This window comes from Vespa velutina, chromosome 1, assembly GCF_912470025.1.
Source record: "Vespa velutina chromosome 1, iVesVel2.1, whole genome shotgun sequence".
Lineage (NCBI taxonomy): Eukaryota > Metazoa > Arthropoda > Insecta > Hymenoptera > Vespidae > Vespa > Vespa velutina.
Genome location: NC_062188.1, coordinates 4,151,181 through 4,168,874, shown reverse-complemented (window position 1 = coordinate 4,168,874; position 17,694 = coordinate 4,151,181). Strand labels below are relative to the sequence as shown.

The window sequence follows — 17,694 nt, the reverse complement described above, 5'->3', positions numbered from 1 at the left end:
TACTTATAGAGCACCTGTATCTGGTGGCAAGAAAGAACCTATTATACGTCACGATAGCTTAGGCTTAGAAGGAATTGCTATTGATTGGGTTGCAAGAAAACTTTACTGGTTAGATCGACATGCAAAACATTTAGATGTTTCAGAATTGGATGGTACTAATAGGAAAACTTTACAATCTGGAATAGCAGATCCAAGAGCCATTGTGGTCCATCCTGGTATTGGATATTTGTACTTCACTTCTTGGCATCTGCAGGTAATGCATAAGTTTAAAATAGTTTTTCTTTTTCTTTTATTTATTTATTTTTTTATTTTTTTTTTATTTTTTTTTTATTTTTTTTTTTTTATTTTTTTTTAATGAATATATTTGTCTATAGGCATATATTGGAAAAATGGGTATGGACGGTAGCAACTTCACTCGAATTCTTACATGGGAAGATGATATAGCTTGGCCAAATGCTTTAACTATCGATTATTTCACCGATCGAATATTCTGGGCTGATGCTCATTTGGATTACATAGCATTCGCTGATCTAGAAGGACATAATAGACGAATCGTTCTTTCTGGTACCGCGGTACCACACGTTTTTGCTATTACAGTGTTTGATGATTTTATATATTGGACTGATTGGAATCTCAAGGCTATCAGTAGGGCAGAGAAATTTTCTGGTGCAAATTTGAAAATACTACGTAATACGACGCACAGACCTTACGATATTCATATATATCATCCATTACGACAGTTACCGTATAATAATCCTTGTGCATTAAATAATGGTGGATGTTCGCATCTCTGTCTTATCGCTCCACCAGCAAGTTCTTACTTGGTCGAAGGCTATGGTCAGCCAGGTGTAACATCCTACAAATGTAAATGTCCTAATCAATTCATTTTAAATAAGGATGGCAAAACTTGTGTAGCAAACTGTACCGCTGGACAACACCGTTGTGGTCCACCCGATGAAAAGTGTATACCATGGTTCTGGAAGTAAGTATAAATCTGTGTTTATTTGATCACGATTCATTCGATTATATTTTATAATGTATTGCGATTTTTTTTTATATATTAAGATGCGATGGAGAAAAAGATTGTAAAGATGGATCAGACGAGGCTACAAATTGTCCTCGACGCCTGTGTCGCCCAAGTGTATTCCAATGTGCAAATGGAAATTGTACTGCTAGCGTAACGGTGTGCGATGGTGCCGATGATTGTGGAGATAAGAGCGACGAAGCAAATTGCTCGTTAGAATGTCCAGAGCTCGAATTTAAATGTAAATACAATGGTCGTTGTATACACGATTCATGGAAGTGTGATGGGGATGCTGATTGCAACGATGGCAGCGATGAAGATCCAACTATATGTCGTAAGTGTCGTAACAAACAATTAGTATTTAAAAAAAAAAATGTTATGTATCACTTGTATACGTATTTTTTCGCCCCCGATAATATTACGTTTAGATAACAGAGCGTGCGATCCAAATACGGAGTTCAGTTGTAAAAATGGAAAATGTATACCAAAATTATGGATGTGCGATTTTGACAATGATTGCGGAGACGACAGCGACGAACCAGCTTATATGTGTCGACAAAGAAATTGTACTACAGGATGGCAACGTTGTCCAGGACATGCAAATTATCGATGCATACCTAAATGGCTTTTCTGTGATGGAAAGGACGATTGTCGCGATGGTTCCGACGAACTTCCCGAAAGTTGTCCAGTATGTGATCCGAACATGGAATTCAAATGTTCAAACAGTAGATGCATACCGAAACAATGGATGTGTGATTTTTCGGACGATTGCGGAGATGGCAGCGACGAAAGTGAAACTGTTTGCAAAGGAAAATATCGACAATGTTCCGAATCAGAATTTAGATGCAAAAATGGAAAGTGCATTTCTTCCAGATGGAGATGCGATAGCGAGGATGACTGTGGTGATAACAGCGACGAAATAGATTGTCAACAGTACGAGTGTGAGGTACATAAAATAATATTTTCATTATTTCGGTGTATTAACATTTATTGTATAATTTTAATTATGCAAACGTTCCTTATTCATAATTTCATGTTATAGAACTATACATTCAAATGTAATAGTGGCCATTGCATTGCTGCTTATTTGCGATGCGACGGTACGCGTGATTGTCGTGATATGAGCGATGAAATGGGTTGTCCACCAAGATATCCTGGTGGACGATATTGTCCACAGTCACGATTCGAATGTGATAATAATCTATGCGTGTCATTATCCGATAAATGCGACGGAAGTGATGACTGTGGCGATGGATCGGACGAAAATCCAGCTATGTGTGGTACGTTTCTATTCTTTATATAAATAAATGACAAGTAATCGTTTATCAAGATTTATGAACGATGCTAATTAATAATATCTTTGTCACAGCCAATTTCAATTGCGATACGTTAAGAAGATTCCAATGCGCAAATCACAGATGTATCGCTAGATATCAATTATGCGATGGAATTGACAATTGTGGTGATGGTTCCGATGAAAATAATATGACGATGTGCGCTACTAGAATGCGCCCTTGCGATCCAATCTTAGAGTATCAATGTGCAAATAAAAAATGTGTAGAGCGAACGAAATTATGCGACTTTGCCGATGATTGTGGAGATTCATCGGATGAGTTGGGATGTCGTAAGTTATAATATATACATGATTACATTTATATTTTTTAATAATTTTAATAATTACCAATTTCTTATTCAATTTAAAATATCCATAAAATCATTTTTTTTTTCTTTTTTTAGATCACTTTAAGCCTTGTTTGGACATTAACAAGGGTGGCTGTTCTCATTATTGTCACAATATAACTGATGGCGGATATATTTGTGCTTGTTATCCTGGTTATATAATTTCACAAGAGAATAGAAAACGTTGCGAAGACATTAACGAATGTGCGACAGGACAACATCAATGTTCCCAAATCTGTACGAATCTTAATGGTTCTTATGCGTGCTCTTGTAGACATGGATTCCAATTATCAGATAATTTAAGCGGAGTTTGTCGAGCAGAGGATGACGAAGTTATGCTTCTGTTTGCGAATGGACAAGAAATTAGAGCTTATAATTTTCGTAATAGGGAAGAAATTGATGTTATTGCTCATGAAAAGAGAATACAAGCTGTTGATTTCGATCCAGTAAGAGAATACATTTTTTGGATCGATTCTCATGACAATACAATTAAACGATCCTACATGGTAAACGCAAGGGGTGGTAAAGTGAAAATTGGTTTTGCACAGGATTTGGATATGAAAAGTAATTATCTTTTTTTTTTTTTCTTTTTTGTTATATAATAATATTTGTAAAAGCACATTTAATAAAAATGCATACTTGCTTCCTTTTGTAGCCGATTCAAAACCAACCGGTTTAGCAGTCGATTGGATATCTGGTAATTTGTATTGGAGCGAAGTTGATGATTCTGGTGTAAGGCCGCTTGGACGAATAATGGTTTCAAAGTCAGACGGAAGATATCGTCGAAGTCTTGTAACATTGGATTTGGATAGTCCGACCTCGATTGTTTTGGATCCACAACTTGGTCGACTCTTATGGTCTGATTCTGGAAATCAACCGAAGATAGAAATTGCTTGGATGGATGGACAGAAACGTAAACAATTGGTCACAGATAGAATTGGTAAACCGTCGTCCCTTGCTATCGATTATGCGATGGATCATACACTTTATTGGTCTGATAGCAAATTAAATACTATTGAATCTATACGATTGGATGGTACAAATCGGAAACTTATATTAAAGGGTGAAAATCTAAAATATCCCATGTCGTTAGATGTATTCGAAAATAATTTATATTGGACAACCAAACAGACTGGTGAATTAATAAAACAAGACAAGTTTGGTAGAGGCGTTTCACAAATCTTAGTTAAAGATATTCTCACCCCAGGAGGAGTCAAAATTTATCATCAATTGAGATACAACATAACATTACGAGATCCATGTTTCAATGATCAATGTACTCATCTGTGTGTAGCAGTCCCAGGTGGACACCGATGTTTATGTCCAGATAGCGTTGGTCCACACATTCCACAATCCAGTGAAAGACAATGTGATGCTGCTATACAAAGAGCTCGGCCTGCTCCAAGAGTATGCCTTTGTCAGAATGGTGGTCTTTGTCAAGAAGTGGTCGACAATAAATTGAAATGTGCTTGCCGACATAATTTTGATGGAGAATTTTGTGAAATTGGTGTTATGGTGGCGAGAACTGGTAGCTCTACCGCTGCTATTGTTATTCCTATTGTTGTATCGATCTTAGTTTTACTCGGAGCTGCTGCAGTGATTATGGTACTAAAGAAACGACCATTGTGAGTATATTTGTATATATATATATATTATATATACACATATATATATATTTTTTTTGTATAAAGAATAGCAGTTAAATATAAAAATTACTGTTTACTATTATAGTGGTAAACCAGGTGGTCTTGGTGGCCTAACTGGTGCTCAAAGTGTATCCTTTAGGCAAGGAAGCAACGTAGAATTTGGAGCAGTAGCTCACGAACGAATGGTAAGATATCGTCTAACTTGCAATAATATTAATTTTAAAATATATTAAAATTAATAAATAATATGTTTATTAAAGGAACCCCTCGATGTGGAATATAATCTAAATGAAGTGAGTAACAAAAATAGAGACTTTAGTAATCCAATGTACGATGCAGTGAATATGGAAGCAGGTGCTACTAATGGCACTAGTGCAAGCAGTATGTATGAAGTGCCAGCTGAAATGAAACCTTCTAGTGTGCAGCACAAAGAACCGCCGCAAATTCATCTTAAAAGAAGAGAACTCGATCCTACGCCTATTGATTCGGGTAAGGATACTCAGCAATTGGTAGAAGAAGATAAGTCCGAGTGTTAGGTAGTTTAACTCGAATATATATAGAGATGCTTTCACACCTGTTGTACTTTGATCTCGACATATCTGTACTGTGTAAAAATTGTTATTATAACGATTTGTTGAAAATATTGAAAAGAAATTAATAATTGAAAAAATAATGTTATTTTATAGAACAATATTTTGATTTTTCCTTATAACGAGCTTATTTTTGCTCTTACAGTTACCTTTTATTTATGTCTATTTTATTTATTGAGGATGCAAAGATCTTGTTATGTTTTAATAAAGAAAACTTATTTCACATAGAGTGCAGATATATTTTGTAATCCGTTCTACAATATACACACTTGAAAAGAAAAAAAGAAAAGAAAAAGTAAATGCACTAGGATTATAATAAATCGAGATCCAATAGCAATGGGCACGATTTGATTGTGTCATTCATTTAGGTGTGACTTGTAAGTCTTGTAAATATAATCGCTAAAAATATTTTCATATTATTCGTGTACCATAAAAACGCAACACATTCCATTCTCTCTCAAGATTTACTTGAGATGTGTAGTGATAGAACAGATTAATTCTAATAATTGAGTATATGTATATGTGTGTGTGAATGTATATACATTTATTTGTATGTTATTATATAATTGCATACACATAAATGTACACGCATATTGGACCAATAAGTTGTATTTTTAAATGAGTATTTTTATAAGGTGTGGCAAAGAAATAGGAAATTTTATACTGAAAAGTGGCCAACTATGAATATGCGACATGGCAGATTGTTATTTTATATGGTAAATGGACTTTTACAAGCTCAAACAAAGATATCCTGTATTTGTTAAAGACGATGAACTCTGTGTTAAGCATTATTAATTATATATATAAAAGTTATACGAATTAATTAATTACATAACATAAATAAATGTTAATTTTTAAGTATCATTTCTCTCAGAATATTTGGTCGGCCACATCAATGTTATATTGTACATTTTCTTAGAATATAATAATATAATGGGTTTGTCAGTGTACAGTTTTTCTTCTGCATTATCTGTGATTACAATTCTCATATAAATTAAAATGGTTGCTTTATTGAAAAATAGTTTACTTTTATGTTTCTATTATATATTACGTTGACAAATAAATAATATAAAATTATCTTTGATTATCTTTCTAGTTTGAAGAAGACTTTGATATTTTCAGAGTATAATAGATTGTACATATGTGTCCTGTGTAAACTAATGGAAGAAAACAATAAACACTGACTTACCCTTTATGAAAATAATTATACGTAAAATTATATAAATAAATAAATATATATATATATTTTGTTGCAATCGACTTTGACCTGGGCAGGGCTCCAGTGTGTCCTAATATTATAATATATCAGTATTTTGTGTATTTTTTTATCAAGTTGACAAAATAATAATTGTTAATATATTGTGCAAATATCAAACAGATACCGTCCAAGAATAATAAACTATAAGGTTAACGATTAAGTTTTCCCTACACCTGAAAACATTTGGATAGAATAGGTAATAATAATAGTATATATAACACTTAATGTTTTATATATATATATATATATATACATATAATTAAAAAAAATTGTTATATACATATATATATATATAGAAAAAGAAGAAAAGATAAGTATTATTGGCCAAATGAAGATACGAAAGTTACGAATAAATTACACAGCTTGGAGGTAAATTATAATATTCCAAAGAAATTATTCAAGATTATATACCGCATTTATCTTTGTGCAATTTTGATAAGAAACAACCAAAATACGTATCTTTAAAAAAGAACGGGAAAAAAAAGATTTTGATGACTTGGCCACTGATTTGATCCATTGGCACTTTAACTAATAATATTAATAATAATAATAATAATAATAATAATAATAATAGTAATAAATTAATTTCATATCGTACCTATTTTTCCGATGGATGTTTCTACAATAAACAACTGACTTTGTCAGTCTAATGTTTATGTATCTTACGAATGAATCTTATATAAGATCTATTCTAAAAATATTTCTAAGCTATTCGTCAACAGTTGTATACGAAAACTCATTTTACAAACAGTAGACGCAATATGTCGGAATAACTGGCCATTCTCAACAAGGAAAATTGAAAATACTTTTTAACAGGTAAAGTTTCTTTTTACAGATTTGTCTAATCAAAAAAAGAAAAAAAAAAAAAAGGAAAAAGAAAAGAAAAGAAAATGATCCTTATTAATCTTTTTCGATAATAATTAATTAATCTTTTCGAAATGAATCTAAAAGTATTATTTCTCGTTTAACAAACCTTTTCTTTTCTTACGTTTTTCTTTTGTATTAAATTTTATTCTCATTAAGAAGAACTTAACCTTATAAAGTATTCGATATTTACTAACGTATGTCATTTCTCATATATTTTTCACGTTAGAATTTAATTCGAAAAAATATATACCCCTAATTCATTTTAAAACGACGTATCATCGTGGATTTATATCTGTCGATAAAGTAGTAATTTTCAATTTAACAAACAAAAAAAAAAGAAAGAAAAAAGGAAGATGTATGATTAGGTAATCGTAAAGTAGTTTTACAAATAAAGATATTATTTGACATGAAATTTCAAGATAAGAATTATTTTTTATCATCCATTAAAAGTCACATTTAACAATCGTAATGTTTCATCTTTTAATTGGAATTTTCTTTAAAGTAATATTCTAAGTTTGAGATATTAGAAAAAAAAAAAAAAAAAAAGAAAAAGTAAAAAATTTGACGTACACTTGTAAATATTTATCTAAAAAAGATCTTCTCAAAAAATATAGTTTATAGTACAAAGAGTATGACCCTGCAATCATTTACTAATACTCATACTGAAACAATGTAATTTGATTTATATCAAGTTGTACATTCCTTCATGCGCAGACTCCGTTCTGCAGTGCCCGTAAAACGAAGAAAATTTGGATCAGTGCCGTCTGGTACATCATCGAAAGAGGCAAGTTAACTTGATATCAAAGAGTCTCTTTCGCGTTTTCTTTCGTTTCTTTTTTTTTTTCTCAATTCGATGATGGCATCATAAATGCGTTGAAAAAAATTACAGTATAATAGGATCTATTTCGTTATACATGTTGTCGATTCATATAACATAAATGCAATTTAATGATTTAATTGGTTTCATTAGTTGATTTTTAAAATTCCGAGAATTAGTGTGTTTCGTCGTAACTTCAAAACAAAAACGTAATATATCATTCATTTGTCACTAATGTCGGTAATCATATCACTCGATAAGGTAGTTACAATTATCGACGGTGATTGGAAAGATAAAATTTAGTTCAAAATAATACCGTTATTAAAAAAATTCTTCTCTAAAAGAATATTCTTCGAGATAAATAAATTTGTATATTCTTGGTAATTCTTTTTTATGTTAAGTCGATTAAACGTACCGCATGGACCTCAACGAGAAATTGGGAGGAATAACAAGAAGACAATACGATATTTCTTCGGCTCGAATTTCATTGACCTACCGCTATAAAAGTGAGTCAATTTTTATACATATAAAATCTTTTCGAAACTCAATAATGATGATATATGTATATCTCGTTTAAATATTTATTAAAAATTATTATTTCTAAATGATCAGTATTATGTATCTCTCGAAAGATATAATCTTGTAGAACTTGATTCTTAAAAATTAAATATTAGATAGGAGACACACCTGCTATGATCATTTATACGTAATACATTTTATCGAATCAGTGAATTTAATCGATATAATATATTGATTAGATATTTATTTTTTTTCTTTCTTTCTTTCGATACAAAATTTAGAATAGCCAATAATGTTATAATAACACGTTCATAATATATCTTATCATTATTACTATCATTATTACTTATCTATGCTCATAATTGTTCGCGCTGAGAAATGATATAATCTATTTACCGAGCGAATAACTTTTACAAAGTAGAAATTTAACTGTCTTAGGAACAATAAAGCGTTAATTTAATTTAAAAAGTATTACAAACATTGTAAAATTTAATCTTAACAATCGTGTCAAAAAAAAAAAAAAAAAAAAAAAAAGAAAGAAAGATTCGAGTCACATGATCGAAAAATTTCTAAACAAAAGCTTATCAATTGTTTTTTTATCGTTGAAATATTTCTCGAACAAAAAAACATATACCGTGTCAATTTTGAATTGAATTTTAATTATGTATGCCATATATTTCTATGTGCACGAAAAAAAAAAAAAAATAAATAAATAAATACGAAAGACATTAATCGATGCAACAAGCCTGATTCTTTCTATAGTTTGTCGCGATAATACAGAAAAGAAATATTGGAATTATCGTCAATGAGTTAATACATAAAATCTACTCAATTGAGTTTCCTTTGAGTTTTGTTTTCGAAATAAATGTGTGTGTGTATGTGAGAAAGAGAGAGAGAGAGAAAGCGTGAGAAAGAGGCGGGAGAGAGAGAGAGAGAGAGAGTGATGCTGCACTCTTTTGTGATAATAAAAAAGAAAGGTGGTTAGTAGAAACGAGAAGATCCGAGTGGTAGGCGGAGAAGAACGACGAGAGATATCGAATAGAGCCGAATTAGCACGAAGTCGAAAACGAACGAAGTTCGTTCTATATTGGAGGTGTATTGGCAACCATCGTGTCTCGGTCACCACTCTGCTGTATACCTTGACTATAAGCTATATCACGCACGTAGTGTGCATACTATACGTCACATAAAAGAGAAAGAAAAAGCTAGAGAGAGAGAGAGAGAGAGAGAGAGAGAGAAAGAAAGAGAGAGAGAGAGAGAGAGAGAGAGAAAGAGAGGAACGTATAATATCGTGACACTCATTCTCACAAATACTATCGTGAATCAAGTAAAAATGTCAAGAAAATCAGTCGTTATCGCTGCCGCTGGCTGGCCCAGGGCATGGGAACGTGGGGGTCTGATAGGTGCAGGGGTAGGGGCAACGGTTGGAACGAGACCTAATCGTTCGAGAACATCGAACGTGCCGGTAGTTCAGTCGGTGGCTGTTGATACGACAGTTCTTAGTCGCACCATGGCTAATACTGCTTCCAACAATATGAAGATCTTAAACGAGGATAATATCTATGAAAATATCAAAAAGATGGAATACGCCGTACGTGGTCCTTTATTGATAAGGGCTAACGAGATTGAGAAAGAATTACAAAAGGTAAGAATCAATCTGTCTCTTATTATTATTTTATTGTATTTTTTATTATTTTCTTTTTCTGTTTTGTTCTTTTCTTTTCTTTTCTTTTCTTTCCGCATAAATAAATGGAAGATTAAGAGAGAGAGAGAGAGAGAGAGAGAGAGAGAGACAATAGAAAAAAATTATCGACAACCGTGAAAATAGAATAAAAAGATAGCGATATGAAAAGGCGGTAAAAAGAAATTTGAATGAGTTAATAAGGCGCCAATTTTCAAACGAACTATATCAACTTTTGTCAATTGTAATAATGGTTCAGTGTACAATTGATGACGCATAATAGGTTACGCGCCATTTTTTTTTTCATCTTTGACATATATGTTGTAAGCTCGCGACCACCTGTCACGCATCTCTCATCGACCTTTTTAGAAGGTCATTGAGATAATACAATGCTGGATTTGTGTAAATTAATTTTTTCGCTCGAATCGATAGAAAAAGAGAGAGGATTCGTTATTACACGTTAGAACGTATATATGTATTGAGACAAGACGGTATAGAACTAAAAATAGGAATTCTCTTTCGTGAAATTAACAAGATACGTATACAATATTCCTGCATAAATGATGATGCATACGCACGAGTAGTCGTGTGATGACATGACCAATCCTACGTCAATTCTAAACAAGTTTAAAACTACTATTGCTCGTTTCTAGTTCCAACAAAATGCGTAATCATATCATATGACATATTGGTAATATGTTTATATTAAAGTAATATATATATGTATATATATATATATATATATATATATATATATATATATATATAAAGAAATTATTTTAAATTAAAGGTGATTTCAATTAATACTAAAGTCTAAGCGTAACTTTATATAAGAGATATAATCTATTTAATTAGATACATCCGGTAGAGTCTTGCAAATGATATGATATATTGGTTACATTATTCTTACTGCATTATTTTCTCTGATAAATTATTTAATAAATTAATATATTTAATTTTTAATAGGGTGCGAAAAAACCATTTAAAGAAGTTCTTAAAGCTAATATAGGAGATGCCCATGCTATGGGCCAAAGGCCTATTACATTTTTACGTCAAGTATTGAGTTTGACCGTACTCCCAGATCTCCTTAATGATCCAAATTATCCAGAAGATGCAAAATCTAGAGCGAAAGCACTTCTTCAAGCGTGTAGAGGAAGTGTAGGATGTTACACAGACTCTATGGGATTGGAAATTGTTCGTAAGCATATAGCACAATATATAGAAAATCGAGATGGTATACCAAGCAATTATGAAAATATTTTTCTGGGCAATGGTGCATCAGATGCAATCAAAGTATACATTTTATCATATTATATATATATTACTCTAGTATTTTATATGACATTTTATAATAATAAAATAATTGTTTTTCTTATTTTAGTCCGTCCTGAAATTATTTGCTCAAAAGATAAATAACAAACCAACAGGAGTTATGATTCCAATTCCACAATATCCACTCTACAGTGCGAGTATATCAGAATTTGGTCTTGGTGAAATTGGTTATTTTTTGGATGAAGACAATAAATGGGCATTGAATATCGCTGAATTAGAAAGGGCATTAAATGAAGCCAAAAAATGGAGTAATCCACGTGTTTTAGTCGTAATAAATCCTGGAAATCCAACTGGCCAAGTTTTGAATCGGTCTAATATTGAAGATATTCTTCGATTTGCTCACAAACACAAACTCTTTATATTCGCGGATGAAGTATATCAAGACAATATTTATGACAAAAATTGTTGTTTCCATTCATTCAAAAAAGTTGCTTTTGAATTGGGAGCACCTTATAATCAAATGGAACTGGCCTCTTTCATGTCTATCTCCAAAGGTACAAATAAATAAATAAATATTTATATATTTTAATTATACGCTCATGAAAGAAATTTAAAATATTTTATTTCCATAGGATATATGGGTGAATGTGGTATACGTGGTGGTTATGCAGAACTCGTAAATGTGGACGCAACGGTAATGCAATTATTGCGAAAGTCAATCTCGGCCATGTTATGTCCGACCGTTCTTGGTCAAATTGTGATGGATGTAGTGGCAAATACACCAAAACCCAATGAACCATCTTACACAAAGTTTGAAGAAGAAAAACGTAATACCTTATTATCGTTAGCAGAAAGATCGCAATTGGCTGTAGATATGTTGAATAGTATTCCAGGCTACAAGGTAAGATCACTGTCTTTTTTTTTTTTTTTTTTTTTTTTATAATTGTTTTACGATATTACGAAGATTAATCTTTTGTATTATAGACTAATCCATCTATGGGTGCGATGTACGTATTCCCACGATTTGAGATTCCAGCAAAGGCTATAGAAGCAGCCAAAGCTAAGGGTCAATCTCCTGATCTTTTCTATGCCTTTAAATTATTAGAGGAAACTGGAATTTGCGTGATCGCCGGTTCAGGATTTGGACAATTACCTGGAACATATCACTTCAGGACGACCATTTTACCACAAAAAGAAAAAATGAAAACTATGTTAAATAGTCTAAAAGAATTTCATTTAAAGTTCCTCAAGGAATACAGTTAAAAACTGTTAATGCATTTCTGCACGAACATATGTGTGACATCGTCTTTTAATCGTAAAAGCTGCCCGTTTGTGCTTTTTATTGTTAATAAGTACCTGTAAATAGAAGAGTAAAAGTGCAATTACATAAAAAAAGAAAAAAAAAAAAAAGAAAAAAGAAAAGAAACAAAAACAACGCGTATCAGTCATCGTTTAACTTCTACTATATTAATACTTATTACTTATTAATAATTAATAAATATACTATAATACTTACTTACTTATTAATTATTAATAAATATACTCTATGTCAAAATATTGATATATTTTAGAACTTATTTTCGGACACATGGATTTACATATATCAATACTCATATATATTAATAGTTTATAATTTCATTTTATACATATATATATATATATATATATATATATATATATATATGTGTGTGTATTTTTTTTAGATACATATATACATTTATGTACGTGTATATCTATTATATTAATACATGGATATTAAAAATACTATTTACATGATATGAGTTTGTAAATTCCAAATTTAGAAGAAAATGGTATTTTATACTTTCATTGACATCATCGATAATATGTTGATATTTTCAGAGGTCGAACGATAACCTTTCTATTTCATCGACAAAAAATCTCATGTCAGCTTCCGTCAATCCGGAGTTTTGTAAAACAAGCCTGAAGAAATTAGGAAGATTATGTAAAGATTGATATGTAATTAGCATAGATCCTTTGCGGACCATACGCTCCTTAATGACCGGAGCAATTTTATGAAGAAGATTGGATAATTCTTCGCCTTTTAAATGACGTTTCAATGGCGGTGTATACCAAAAACAAACATTCGTACATTCGGGCTCTAACATGAGCTTCCATCCATCTCGTTGACGAATGTAATCCGTAAAATATCGTGATAATTCAAAGACGCGATCGACGTGTTTCTCAAAACCATAGGTACCTTTGGCCTTCCACATAAACCAAAATTTCAATACGTCAGCTCTTCGACCACATTGAATGTGCTTGTCGCCAGAATCATAAGAAGTATCGTAAAATTTGTCTGGTTGGAACAAATAGCTCGCTTTTGAGGCATGTGCAGACTCAAGTAAACCTTCGTGTTGTATCAAAAGAGTCGAACATTGTTGAGGTGCGGCGAGTAACTTGTGAGGATTCCAAGTTATCGAATCTGCCAGCTCAATACCGTTGAGCAAGAAACGATACTTCTTCGACATCAAAGCACCCCCACCCCAAGCTGCGTCAACGTGGAGCCAAATGTTGTATTTTTTGCAAATAGCAGCTATATCTTCGAGTGGATCGAATGCACCTAAAACTGTCGTACCGGCGGTGGCAGATACCATCAAGGGTATAGCTTTCTGACGCAGAACTTCGTTGATTCGTTTTTCTAAATCCTGAACGCACATTTTACCACGTTCATCGACCTTAACGCAATAAACATTGCTAGCGCCGATACCAAGGAAAGCAGCCAATTTCTTCACCGAATAATGAGCATCCTCAGATGTGAATACAACGAGTCTAGACATTTGCGATAAGCCAATTTCCTTTAATTCAGGAAATTTATAATGACGAGCTAAATTAATAGCATAACCATTGGCCAATGAACCACCAGGACAAAATATTCCGTCGCCTCGGCCATTTTCCCAACCAATTATTTTTCTCATTTCTTCGAGCACCTCGTTCTCCATCAAGGAAAACACTGGTGATACTTCGTAAGTGTAAACTGAAGGATTTAAAGCATCAGTCAACCATTGACCTACGAGACCGTAAGGATCTACGCTGGAGAAAAGTTGATTGACAAAATGTGGATGACCTGTTTTCACGCTATACTTTATAATATTACGAGCTAACGATAGCAATTCTTCATGTGATACTCCTTCCATTGGTAAGGTCAAATCTATTAAAGAAGGAAGTGTCTTTGGTTCCACCCATTCCACGACTTTCTCATTCCTTGACGTACCCTGAAAAATAATAATTCATATAAATGAATTCATTTATCAACATCATTTCCGTCATTATTCCTTAACATATAATTTGAATTATTTGCATTGAAGGTATTTCATTCATTAATTATACATAAATGTAATCGCAGAATGCATTTTGATTTTAACAAAACACTATTGAAAATAATATGTATATCATAATTGTGTGTGTGTGTGTGTGTGTATATATATATATATATTAGATAGTAATGAAATTATTTACTATGTCATTCGATTTACTATTGTATACTAGTTTGTCCTTGAAGCTATTACTGAAAGCATGTGCATATATATGTATGTATATACATATATTGTAAAAAACCGTATGAGTCATACGTTTCCATGGTTGTGTATATATATATATATATATATATATATATATATATATATATATATATACACATACACAGTGTCATTCATAAATATATTTATGTATATATTTACATTATATATGATGAACATTAAAATTTGTAAAAATAAGTATATACCACACACAGTGCCGGATTTAATCTTTAAGGAACGCGAGTCGTTAAAAACTTTTTTAATGGGGGTTCCATTAAAATAAATCAATTATAAACAAAGTAAAAGGTCCAAATTTGATTGTAATCGTAAATATAGAAATAATAATAATAATAATAATAATAATAATAATAATAATAATAATAATAATAGGATCTGTCATCAAATATTAAATTAAATTTATTTTATAATATAAACTTATATTTTTCATGTAGGGCCCTGTCTTACAGGCCCCGAGACAATCGACTTCGCAGATTGTGTATAAATCTGACATTGATCATACAAGTATACTTCATTCATATATATATATGTTCGAAACTTCACAACATTATTTCTTGTACATAATTCAGATATGGAAATCATTATGAACGCGATGTAAACATTTATGCAGATTATTTCTTATTTCTATAAGAAATAATCTTATGCAGATTTATTTCTTTCTATAAGATGATATTAATGAATTAAAAAAAAGGAAAATATTCTTCGTGCAAAAGATTATTATCTTTTTTTTTTTCAACCAATTATTACGATTTAAAATAATATGTGTAATCTCGAATGACCTTGGTCAACAATAGTTTACTTCATGAAACGTAAAACGCGTCACTTCCGTAAGTTCGAAGCACAAAAGATATGCACTGACTTCTGATCATTTAGATAATTGTATATACACATATACACACACACATGCAATACTAAAATAATATATATACTTATACATCAGATAATTATGTATATACATATATATTTACTTTTTTTTATTTAATATAATTTTAGATTATATATACTTTATATTGTACGAAATATATATATATATATATATATATATATATATATATATATGTATATTTTAAAATATGTATATTTTAAAATATATACTATCATATCTTTTATATGTACATATATATATAATATATATATATATACATACATAAAAGAAATATATATAACAATTATAGATATATATAATATAAAATTGGTTGATTAAAAAATAAATAAAAAACGGTACGATGGATAATAAGGAAAATATTTGAAAATAATAATTTTACCTCGAAAATTGCTTTATCCAGTAATATATCAATTAAGTCTCTTAAAAATTTTTCGTGTAGGATACGATTGGATAAACTTTCATAGTATCCCCCAATCTGATTGGTTTCTTCGTCATTTGATAAATTGTTCGTTAAACGTTCACCAATGACAACTTCTGATCCATTTGAATTTATCGGAATACCGTGCAATCCCTTCGACGACATCGTAGAATCATTCGAAAATTTTCGATTTAACGATGTATTGGATTCTACAGTATTGTCACTTTGTTTATAAAAATCTGATGTATTTATCAACAACTCGTTCAACTTATTATTTTCATTCGTCGGCATTACTTCTGAATACAAATACACAGGACCGAGACTTTCTCCGTTCTAATTCTGCAGTAAGAGCCACACTGTTTGCCTTTATATATTAAAGCCTTAAGACCAAGGACGCAAAAACATTATATCTCCCTCCATCGCGTTCCGCAGGTTTAACTTGATTTCCTCCACGTGGATAGTTTCTTAGAATGTTTTATCACTTCCCACTTCCTCTCTCGTTTACTTTCAAAATCTTCGTTTTCAAAAGAATCCAAGAAATCGTTTGACGAGAAAAAAAACCAAAAAAAAAAAAAGAAAAATAAAAGAAAAGAATTCATTCAAATAACAACGTTTCAAATGAACTCATTTCTTTCGTTCGATAAATATCATGAATATCGTGAAGGACCTTTTCATTCGAAACGTACGAAAATCATATGCGAATTATTAAGAAACGTTTTACTTATCACCACTATTGAAAAACGTTTGAATAAAAAAAGAAAAGAAAAGAAAAAAAATTATCAATTATGACGCACTTATCACGTTTCGCTATTCTCAAATATCATAATAATCCAATACGTTCGTTTTCTTTACTTATGTCTCAACGATCGATTATTCTCATTGTTTAATTAGACGACGACGACGACGAAAATGAATCCGAATTTAACCTTTTAAAATCATAATTACATGGTCGTCGTTAGTGTCGATTTTTCAAAAAAAAAAAAAAAAATTTCTTTTTTGATTTTTTTTTCTACGAATAAATTTTCCCGTATTGAATGAATCGTATAAACTCTTTAATACGATCTCCTTATCCGGTCTTTTTACAAACGTTTAAATATATCGTCGCTTGACTCGTTTAACCTGACAAAACAGCTATCCCCGTTTAATGAACACGAGCGTAATCATGATTGCATGCACAAAGTGTATGTATATGTATATATATATATATATATATATATATATATATATATATATATATAAAATAGCAAATCTTATAAGAGAATGGAACGAGGAAAATCATCGTTGGAATTTAATTATAATAGAATATATCCATTCGATAAACTAATTTATCTTTAATGGAGACATTTTTCTTTTCTCTTTTTTTTTTTCCCCCCTCTTACAAATCTATTTTATACTATTATTTACAATCACGTGAATTTTAAATTCACGTGATCTAAAATTCACGTGATTGTAACTACATACATATATACATATAATTTTTTT

General features: G+C 31.0%; 3 protein-coding genes across 6 annotated transcripts in view; 2 read left to right on the top strand and 1 right to left on the bottom strand.

Annotated features, from left to right (window-relative positions):
- Positions 1 to 5,167, top strand: part of LOC124947512 (low-density lipoprotein receptor-related protein 2) — a 52,717-nt gene extending 47,550 nt beyond the window's left edge. For both annotated transcript variants that reach the window (XM_047489792.1, XM_047489784.1), the window contains 10 exons: positions 10 to 253; positions 375 to 982; positions 1,066 to 1,358; positions 1,453 to 1,970; positions 2,067 to 2,304; positions 2,394 to 2,648; positions 2,762 to 3,268; positions 3,360 to 4,329; positions 4,436 to 4,535; positions 4,611 to 5,167. In XM_047489792.1, the coding sequence (XP_047345748.1) occupies positions 10 to 253; positions 375 to 982; positions 1,066 to 1,358; positions 1,453 to 1,970; positions 2,067 to 2,304; positions 2,394 to 2,648; positions 2,762 to 3,268; positions 3,360 to 4,329; positions 4,436 to 4,535; positions 4,611 to 4,886 (4,009 nt within the window). In that variant the 3' untranslated portion in view covers positions 4,887 to 5,167. The remainder of the gene's footprint in view (positions 1 to 9; positions 254 to 374; positions 983 to 1,065; positions 1,359 to 1,452; positions 1,971 to 2,066; positions 2,305 to 2,393; positions 2,649 to 2,761; positions 3,269 to 3,359; positions 4,330 to 4,435; positions 4,536 to 4,610) is intronic.
- A 3,110-nt stretch (positions 5,168 to 8,277) lies between these two features.
- On the top strand, positions 8,278 to 12,869 carry LOC124947557 (alanine aminotransferase 1). 3 transcript variants are annotated; one of them, XM_047489900.1, is made up of 6 exons: positions 8,278 to 8,388; positions 9,387 to 10,046; positions 11,049 to 11,375; positions 11,464 to 11,908; positions 11,987 to 12,255; positions 12,339 to 12,869. In XM_047489900.1, the coding sequence occupies exons 2-6, from the start codon at positions 9,735 to 9,737 to the stop codon at positions 12,615 to 12,617; spliced, it is 1,632 nt and encodes a 543-aa protein (XP_047345856.1). In that variant the 5' UTR covers positions 8,278 to 8,388; positions 9,387 to 9,734; the 3' UTR covers positions 12,618 to 12,869. The 3 variants fall into 3 exon arrangements, with proteins under 3 accessions (XP_047345856.1, XP_047345836.1, XP_047345845.1); XM_047489880.1 differs by having other exon boundaries at positions 8,284 to 8,388; positions 9,730 to 10,046; XM_047489889.1 differs by having other exon boundaries at positions 8,284 to 8,388; positions 9,379 to 10,046.
- Positions 12,870 to 13,012: 143 nt separating this feature from the next.
- On the bottom strand, positions 13,013 to 17,343 carry LOC124947566 (cysteine sulfinic acid decarboxylase). Its single transcript, XM_047489914.1, has 2 exons — positions 16,174 to 17,343; positions 13,013 to 14,587 (listed from the first exon to the last, which is right to left on the bottom strand). Exons 1-2 carry the CDS (start codon positions 16,501 to 16,503, stop codon positions 13,211 to 13,213), a joined length of 1,707 nt encoding a protein of 568 aa, XP_047345870.1. The 5' UTR covers positions 16,504 to 17,343; the 3' UTR covers positions 13,013 to 13,210.
- Positions 17,344 to 17,694: the final 351 nt, after the last annotated feature.